Raw genomic sequence first — 10,325 nt, forward strand, 5'->3', positions numbered from 1 at the left:
TCGGCCGTCACTGTATGGGATGGGTCCGGATGGAGTGGGCAGCATAGTTTGGTAAGACTTAAGAATAAGTGTCTGGTTGAGCTTGACGAGTGGAATTGCATAACATCATCATCTGAGGGATATGGGAAAAGAAATTGCATTGGAAAGAGACATCGATAAATCTCCCTACGTCTTTGGTCACCGCAGGAAATTGGCGACATTGAAATAGAGGGGCAGGTGAGGTCAATATCATCTTTTGTATGCCATCCAGTATTTTGACATGGAAATGTTGTTGGTACGTCTAATTGTTTTAAAACCTTGTTTTTGTTTTTTCATTTAGGAAGGCGTGCTTAATCGGGGGATTAGGGGGATTCGAGCGGCAACAGATGAGTTTTACAAAGAATGTATGGATCTTGTGGAGGTTGCGACAGGATCAGGTAAAAGGTTTAAGTGGCGATTAGAAATCCTGTTTGTCCATAACAACTATTTTACAGGAGAGCTAGCTACACTATCAGCAGGCCTTGTCTGGCTGCGATGGGTCAACTTTCCGCACTCAGCTCTTGAGTTATGGCTTCCTTTGAAGAAGTTAAGAATTTTAGAGCTTGAGAATGCTGAAAAGTTAGAAGAACTGTGGAGCGAGACTGCTGATGTAAGTATCTTTCTTCACTGTTATTTATGCACAGTCAAAACCTTGAATGTGTTTTAGTTGTTGTCTTAGTTAAAAACGAATGTCCCTGCAGCCTCCTGTGCAGTTGAGAGAGCTGATTATCTCTGATGCCCAAAGATTCCAGAGATTTCCGAGCTCAATAGGACGTCTACAGCATTTCAAAAAGATATCCTTGGGCTTGGCAAGGGCTATCGAAGGTCTACCAGAAGAGTTTTGTCAACTCCAATCGCTGGAGCACCTTGATTTATGCGGATGTCATAAGCTAAAGTTGCTGCCTTGCAGGTTCGGCGATTTGAAAAACCTGCGGCATCTAGATTTGAGAGGTGCTGGGTTTATGATGTTGCCAGCTTCATTTAGGCACCTCATAAATCTGCAATATATTTGTTTACTTGTTTGCTCCGAGCTCACCTTGCATCCGGACATCCTTGAAAATACGGCAAAGCTTGAAGCTATGCTTGTTTGTGGATGTGAATTACAAGAATTGCCTGCTCAAATCATAAATCAGCAATCGCTCAAAACGCTGAATGTGGGCTCCAGAAGCTCGATGGAATTACCAAATGGCATTGGTCACCTGAGCAAATTGGAAGCGCTGATAATCGGAAGCAGTTCGTTGAAATCTTTGCCACCTTCTATTGTGAATTTGTCCTCTTTGACTCGTCTTGAAATTTGTTCTGAGAAGTTGGAATGCTTACCAGAAACACTTACGCAGCTTACCAGCCTTCACAGTCTGCATATCCGGGGCTGCCCCCTAAGAGAATTGGATATCTTGTCCGGGTGCTCTTCTTCTTCCTTGTACAGCCTCAAATTTCTAAATGTAGAAGAGTCTCTTGTGTTGAGGATATCAATCTCTGAGTAATGTTGCCCCAGCCTAGAGTCTCTATCACTTATGTACAATCGCTACTTGGTAGAGATAGATAGCTTGCCGACATCAGTGAAGACCATAGAGTTGATAACTTGTGAAAAGATAAAAAGCATAAGCGGTGTCTCTAGTCTGGTAAACCTTGAGAAGCTGGTTTTAAGAAAGTGTGGGGAGGAATTACAAGGTTTTCCAAATTTTGAAGAACTAGTCTCACTCAAAGAATTTGAAATCACAGAAGCTGCTGAACAGCTGAAGATAATAGAAGGCTTAGAATATTGCAGGTCATTGGGGACACTGATAGTACACGCTTGGTGGAAGGTAGCAGTTATAACAAGCCTGGAGAATATGGAGAGTTTGAGAAATGTAGATCTCTTAGCATGGAAGGACATTTCGACATTAGAACATTGCCTTCAGACTATAAAGGTAACAACAGTTTTTAGATACGCCAACTTATTATGTAATGAATGTTCATCGGTTTATTGTATTGTATTGTATTGTAAAATTTTTGCAGAAATGGCCAGAATGTATAATTTGTGCAAGCACAGCGTGTGATGTGGAGGTGGCTCTGAAGTCTTTTACCTTCTCGGGTCTCACTTTAGTTGACTCATGGAAGGGGGAGAATACTCGTCGACTGACTTTACAATGCGGGCAGAGACGTTCTTCCAACGCAGCAGCAATATTGTGCTTTGTTATAAATTCCCTTTCCCATTACATCCATTTAGGCTAGTGGCAGGACGGCCTGCCCAGGCCCTCATTGACTGTGAAATTAGGGCAGTGGGTATGGATAGGTGTTTTTACACAATCATCCCCTTTGGGAAGAGAAGAGGAATTTGCACTGCAGAAATGGGGTAGTATTCCGGCAGACGAAGACATGGGAATCTTCATGGTGGGTGTTGATGAATGATAGCATCGGTCAGACGTAGGAATGACGAATTAATATGAATCCTACATAAACATGTATGTATGTGGACTGACATACATACACACATACTTCATTCTTGTGTAAATAAAACATAATCATATTTCATGCCGTCTTTCCATGCCTGAACGAATCTCCATTCTGATCTGTATGTGATCAGATCCTTGTCTTTTCTCCTGCCTTGAATCGTGGAAGGATATCCAAGGCTTAATACATCCAACGAGTTCAAGGTTGCATGATCGTATTGATTGATCAAACATTCATGTTCGCATTTATTAATATCGAATTTATTAATAAATCGACGGTTGTGTTTGTGAATTAGTTAAATGATAGTTAAAAAATCTTTAGGCAAACACATCCCTTGGGACACGTTGTGTGTGGACATGCCTCCATGTTGTGGAGACATGTCCCCACTTAACGTGCCCTTATTGAAGATATAAATACAAACCGATTTCAAAGGAGAAATAATAGAAATCGAAAATTATGCTCTCTCCATTGAATCAGCAAATACAGTGTTAGAAATTAAACTCCAGCATCATTAACATATTGTTGACTTTCATCTTGAAGGATTAGAACTCTCGATATTAAATCTACACATTGAACAAATAATATTAGTCTGATATAAATTTAATCCTATTTTAACATGGTATCATAGCCTTGGTAAAGGAAGATCCAAGATTAAGTTTGAGATATCAGACAATTATTTATTCAATATTACGATCACACTTCATCCTTCAAAATGTCAAGCATGATCAGATTTGAAGATTTACTTGAAGGAGCCAACAATTTCATCTCTTGGAAGATAAGAATCATGATGCTTCTAAATGAGAATAAATTAGACTCCTTTGTGAAAGAAAAGAAAACTGAGCTTGAAAATGAACTTGAGAAAACTCAATGGATTGAAAGCAATGAGAAAGCCATGAAACTTATAGCGGATGCAGTCAAAGATCATATTGTACCTATATTGGCAAAACATGAAACTGCATACCTTATGTTCAAATCTCTTGAAAGTGCATTTGAAATAAATAATACAGGCCTAACCCTTGCCCTAAAAAGACAAATCAACAATATAAGTATGAACAAGGGAGAATCTGTCAATGCATACTTCATAAGAATCATTGAACTAAGTGATAAACTATCAACAATTGGTTATGAAATTGATAGCAAGGAATTGACTCTAATAACCTTAGGCGGTCTTCCAAACTCATGGGAATTTTTTGTTCAAGGAATAAGTGCAAGATCCAAGCTCCCCTAGTTTGATCAATTAAGATCTAACTGTCTACAACAAGAGTCAAGGCAAATAACAAAGGGAAAGCAGAAATCCATAGATGAGGATATCCATGTACTCAACACAAATTCTCATAAGAAAGGGAAGAAGAAGAACTTTAAAAGGAAGAGAAATTATCATGGAAAAGGTTCATCCAAGCAGAAGAAGGACCTATCACAAATTCAGTGTTTTAGGTGTGACCAATATGGACACTATGCAGTCAAGTGCCCTGACAGGACAAAACAACAAGCCTCATTTGCTAAAACGGGGAAGACAAATATAGACCATGATTCTGAGAAATTTTCCTTCTACTCAACATTATCCAATCAAGTTTCAAACAAATTAAATACATGGGTAATTGATAGCGGATCATCTAGGCACATTACAAGATAGCGAGATCACCTAGAGACCATGATCGAAGAATTTGACGAAGAAGTTACAATTGGGGACGATTCGACACATCCAGTAAAAGGGGTTGGAACCTGTACCATCAAATGGAAATCCGGGGTCACTATTCAACTCATTGGAGTACTATATGTGCTAGGTATTAAGAGAAATTTAATATCTATATCAGCCCTTGAAGATGACGGATACAAAATTACATTCATGGAAGGAAAAGTCCTAGCACGGGCAAAGAACTCAACCATAAAAAGGGCTCAAACTATAGGCATAAGGCAAGGACAACTTTACAAACTTTGCACTGAGTCGAATCAAGCTCTCATACATGAGACTTCTGACTCTAACGAGATCTGGCATTGAAGATTAAGCCATATTCACTTTCGTGACCTAACTTCCAAAAATAAATTTGTAACCGGACTACCTAAAATGAATCAAACTCACAATGGGGCATAAAAAGGATGTGACTTGGGTAAAAATACTAAAAGTACTTCTAATAGTTTGAGTAAAACTAAAGCTGTGTTAGAATTAGTTCATTTTGACTTATGTGGACCCATGTGCGTACCCTCCATACGAGGATTTTTGTATTATGTAATTTTCATTAATGATATCTCTAGGAAGACCTGGATATACTTTCTAAAGTGCCAAGAATCATAAGAGATCCTTAATAGGTTTAAAGAATTCAATGCTATCACTGAGAATTCTTCTAGAAAGAAAGTTAAAATACTTAGAACTGAGAATGGAAAAGAATACACCTCTGAAATTTTTAAAGAGTTTTGTGTACATGCAGGGATTAAGAGGGAGTTTATTGTGCCCTATAACCCCCAACATAATAGAGTTGCTGAGAGGAAAAATAGGACCATAGTAGAAGTAGTCAGAGTTATGCTTTATGATCAAAATCTAGGAACTTCATTCTAGACCGAAGCTTCAAATGCAGTCGTATACATTCAAAACAGATGTCCTCACTCACATTTGGAAAATAAAACTCTTGAAGAAGCCTTTACTGGTGTAAAACTAGATATTAGTCACTTAAGAATATTTGGGTGCCCAGTCTACATTCATGTGCCCAAAGAGAAGAGACTGAAACTAGAACCTTTTGGGAGAAAAGGAATTTTTGTAGGCTACAGTGAAACCTTAAAAGCTTACGGAATATATATACCTGGACAAAGAAAAATTGAGCTAAGTAGAGATGTCATCTTTAAAGAAGGCCAGGAGATTAGATGAGGTAGAAACACTTGATTCAGATAAAAGGATGAAAGAAGATATTTCCCCTGAGTTTCAGAGGGAGTATACAAATGAAACTACAAATGAAAGTTAGATTCCACTAGAGACTCAAGAAGAGGAACCAAAAAATAATCACAAAAGACCACTTTGGGCGAAAAAGATGATACAAGAAGCAAAAATCCTTGCAGCACCCAAAGGAACATTCAGAGAGAGAAAGAGGCATCGTAAATTCACATATGATGCATTAATGAGTGAAATCATAAAATTCTCAACCTACTGGTGTTATAGAGGCCCTCAAGCATCAAGTTTGGAAGGATGCTATGATAGAAGAGTACCAATCCATTCTAAAGAATAATGTTTGGGATATAGTTCCTAGACCAAAAGCGAAATCTGTTGTCTCCTCCAAATGACTTTTCAAGATCAAACATGCTGTAGATGGAAGTATAGAGAAACATAAAGCACATTTTGTTGCCAGAGGATTCACACAGAAAGAAGATATTGATTATGAAGAGACATTTGCACATGTTGCTCGATATACTTCTATTAGAGCAATATAGCTATTGCAACTGCTAAAGGATGGAAGATCCATCAGATGGACGTGAAAACTGCATTCTTAAATGGGAGTATTGATGAAGAAGTCTATCTAGAACAACTTGAGGGCTTTGTGATTCTTAATGCAGCTTCACATGTGTGCAAATTAAAGAAAGCTTTATACGGACTTAAATAGGCTCCCCGAGCTTGGTATGAGAGGATCAACAACTATTTGTTGGGTCTAGGGTTCACAAAAAATGATACAGATTCAAATCTTTATTTTAAAGTAATTAATGGTGATATGTTGATACTTATCTTATATGTTGATGATTTGCTAATTACAGGAGAAGATCATCTTATTATTCAATGTAAGAAGGACCTGGCATCAAAATTTGATATGAAAGACTTGGGCAGTTTACACTACTTCCTTGGATTGGAAGTTTGGCAGAAACCAGATAGTATTTTTCTAAATCAAGGGAAATACACCATAGATATTCTGAAAAGATTTGGAATGTGGGACTACAGACCTATGTCAACACCCATGGAAACCAACTTACATAAACTAAAAGAAGCAACAACAGAATCTAGACTTGATAACCCCTCTCTTTACAGACAGATAATTGGTTCATTAATGTACCTGGGTAACACTCGACCGGATATTTGCTATGCAATGAATACCTTGAGCCAGTTTATGTGTGAACCTCGACAAATACATCTTGTTGTTGCTAAGCATATATTAAGGTACCTTCAAGGTACTATTGGACTTGGACTCAAATATAAAAAATGATAATCTAAATCTACATGGTTACTCTAATTCCGATTGGGCTGGAAGTGTGACTGGTCGGAAAAGCACATCAGGATGTTGCTTTAGTTTGGGATCAACTATGATTTCTTGGATATGCAGAAAACAATCTTCAGTAGCACAAAGCTCAATAGAAGCCGAATACATTGCAGCATCTTTGGGAGCTAGAGAAGCAATATGGCTCTGAAAAACTACTTGTGGGATTATTTGGAGAGCCTCTAAAGCCTACTATCATCTACTGTGACAATCAGAGTTGCATCAAATTGTCTGTAAATCCAGTGTTCCATGATAGATCGAAGCATATAGAGATTCCTTACCACTATGTGAGAGACATGGTAGAAAGGAATGTGATCCAGATGGAGTATATTAATACAAGTGATCAAACAAATGACATTCTTACCAAACCTCTCCCCAAAGTAAAAATTGAATACTTTAGGAAGAAACTTTGTATGATTGAAATGTAAGTTATTGAAATAATTTCTAAATTTCTATTGTATTAATATAAATAAAGATGTTTAAAGTGTACACTCTTTTGTCATATGTGTGACTCTATGACTTATGGGCATGCCCTGTGTACATTATTGAAAGGTGACGATCTTTCAAATAGTGAACACCTGTATTGATCATTGTAAGGTGACGACTTTACCAGGATCTATCCACTATCATGATGAGTATCATGTGACTTGATATTCATGGACATATCATGATAGTTTATATCTCTTGGGCTTAGTGATAGATATCATGAGACTTGATATCAGTTGAATACCATTATGCTTCTTATGAGATGATCATGGTGGGTATTATGTGACGTAATATCCATGGAAATGCCATGACCTATTATGATAGACATCATGATACGTGATGTCAGTGCACATATCATAACTAGGAAGTTTATGTGAAGAATGGCATGTGACTTGATGTTTTTAATTCATCCTTCAATATCACGAGTTAGAAGATATCTCCATACTTAATCATCTTCCCTAGCTAAGAGCGAGTGTTGATGAATGATAGCATCGATTAGACGTTGGAATGATGAATTAATATGAATCATACATAAACATGTATGTATGTATGTATGTCAATCCACCATGTGAACTGACATACATACACACATACTTCATTCTTGTGTAAATATAACATAATCATATATCATGCATCTTTCTATGCCTGAACGAATCTCCATTCTGATCTGTATGTGATCAGATCCTTGTCTTTTCTCCTGCCTTGAATCGTGGAATGATATCCAAGGATTAATACATCCAACGAGTTCAAGGTTGCATGATTGTATTGATTGATCAAACATTCATGTTCGCATTTATTAATATTGAACTTATAAATAAATCGGCGGTTGTGTTTGTGAATTAGTTAAATGATAGTTAACAAATCTTTAGGCAAACACATCCCTTGGGACACGTTGTGTGTGGACATGCCTCCACATTGTCCCACATAACATGCCCCTATTGAAGATATAAATACAAACCGATTTCAAAGGAGAAAATAATAGAAATCGAAAATTATGCTCTCTCCATTGAATCAGCAAATACAGTGATAGAAATTAAACTCCAGCACCATTAACATATTGTTGATTTTCATCTTGAAGACATTGAACAAATAAGATTAGTCTGATATAAATTTAATCCTATTTTAAGAGTGGGCCAGGGAGAAAGAGTAGTGAAAGCTTCTTATCAATTATTACAATATTTGAGTAAATCAGGTGACAATAGTATGAATCAATGATTATTATAATTTTTCATTATTAGTCCCTACAATTAATGTTTTGGGTTAGCTTTTTATAATGAAGGAGATTTTAAGTGCTCCAATCTATTGTATAAGTTTGATGTATAAAGTGTGGTTATGCTCATTGTACCTATTGTCTATATGTCTAATTTTCAACAAGGTTCGGTTACCTCTTTTAGCATTGTATTTTTCTTAGTTAACAGCCATGTTCACTGTTTTCTGACTGGCTATTCCAGCTGTTCTATTGTTGGCTGTTAACAAGTTGTGATGTTTAGTCATGTTGTTCATATCTGATTGTTTCAGCTGTACTTAGTCTTGCTAGTGAACAGTTTATATTTCATTTTATGCAATTCCATGGTCAGACTGCCTATTCTTTTTCTTTGTACTTTATTTCATTTGGCTTCTTCAGTATATAAAAGAAATTAGATCTTCGGAAACTATATCAATAAAAAAATAATTCATATTTACTATGATTTAATTTTAATTTTTTTTATTTTTCATGAAAATTGATGTTTTATTGTTGTTGGCCAAAGTATAATTTCCTATGGTTTTTATTTTTCAGTTCTACAAAAGTAATTTCAAATGGCCGGTCAATTAAAAAAGGCAATAGAAAAATCAAACAAATATATTATAGTTTGGTTTTAACATTTTTATATTTCATGCAATACTGATGTATCGGCTGACAGGCAGAGGGATTAATGAAATCTATTCGAATCCTTGCAAAATCCAACTTCAACAAGTGTTGCATTGTAGCATAGTTCCTGCGAAACTTGGCAATGCAATTTTGTTAGGAGAGGAAAAACTGAATTTTATTGGATGGTTAAGAATTTTATTTTGTAGCATAGTTCCTATGCATTTGAAATTTTATTCTATCATCTTAGTTTGGCTTAGTTCTTTTTCGGTGTTGGTCAGAACTCATGTTTAACTGATGATATTTTTGAGTTTGTTATTTGGGTTTAATGGTAGTGTGTGCTATGATCACTTGTAATATGGATTAGAGTACTTGTATTAGTTTTGCTGCACTTGATTTCAGTTAACATACTTGAAAACCAGAATAGGCGAAGTCTTTGATTTTCCATTGGACGCAAGGTTCAAGCTCTCTTTATCTGCATCTAACACATATGGAGCAATCAACGTGAAAATTTGCAACATATTTTCTCTTGTTTGAGAAATTGCAATTCTCAGCTGTCATTTTGTAGAGCCAATAACAGCCTGCCAAATTTTCACCCCTATTAACTTCCAAACATGTTTCGTTCTTCAATCTTCATAATACAAATTAATAGGAGAAAAATAGTCCCTGATTGGTTGGAAAAGAAAGTTACTAACCTCCAATTGATGCTATAGTTGTAGGCAAGAACATATAATAATAAGATTGTAAGTGTGATCCAATCCAAAATAATAGAACAACTCCTACATCCTTTTGGAGTCAAATAATAGAACACCTATTATATAGGCTTGAAAGGATCAACAACTCCTACATCCTTTGAGAGTCAAATATTATGCATCCTAGTTGTTGCATAGAGAGAGTACACAGGAACAATAGACTTGCTATCTGTAACAGTGTATCAGAATTTGATAGAAGTGTGTCCTGACGCAAAGGTAATCCTTTAACACAGAGATGATCCTTACTGTGCATGACAAGCAATCATGGTATAAGAGTGTAAAGGATACTCTTTATCCTCAACCCATTACTATATCTGGATCAAAATTAGCGCTTGTTAGGTTGACACGATGGGAAGGTTTATTTGAGTGGTTCGAGGATAGGGAACGTGTTGTGAGGCTCATGTGGAAGCTGTAAAAATTATGTCCCTACTAATAAAATTGCTTGTATTCAATGTAAAGGAGGGATGGTCTCCTCTCTGACTTCTTGGGTGTTTCTCACCCACAGATACACCGATTCCTCATACCAACGATACAGCATAATTCTACCAACGTTTTATTAAA

The 10,325-nt window shown here is 36.4% G+C and overlaps 1 protein-coding gene across 1 annotated transcript; it reads left to right on the top strand.

Moving 5' to 3' along the window:
- The first annotated feature begins 376 nt into the window (after positions 1-376).
- LOC131856329 (disease resistance protein RUN1-like) lies at positions 377-1,842 on the top strand. The gene is made up of 2 exons (XM_059207983.1): positions 377-628; positions 720-1,842. Exons 1-2 carry the CDS (start codon positions 386-388, stop codon positions 1,500-1,502), a joined length of 1,026 nt encoding a protein of 341 aa, XP_059063966.1. The 5' UTR covers positions 377-385; the 3' UTR covers positions 1,503-1,842.
- Positions 1,843-10,325: the final 8,483 nt, after the last annotated feature.

The sequence above is a fragment of the Cryptomeria japonica genome, chromosome 7 (genome assembly GCF_030272615.1).
Source record: "Cryptomeria japonica chromosome 7, Sugi_1.0, whole genome shotgun sequence".
In the NCBI taxonomy this organism is placed as follows: domain Eukaryota; kingdom Viridiplantae; phylum Streptophyta; class Pinopsida; order Cupressales; family Cupressaceae; genus Cryptomeria; species Cryptomeria japonica.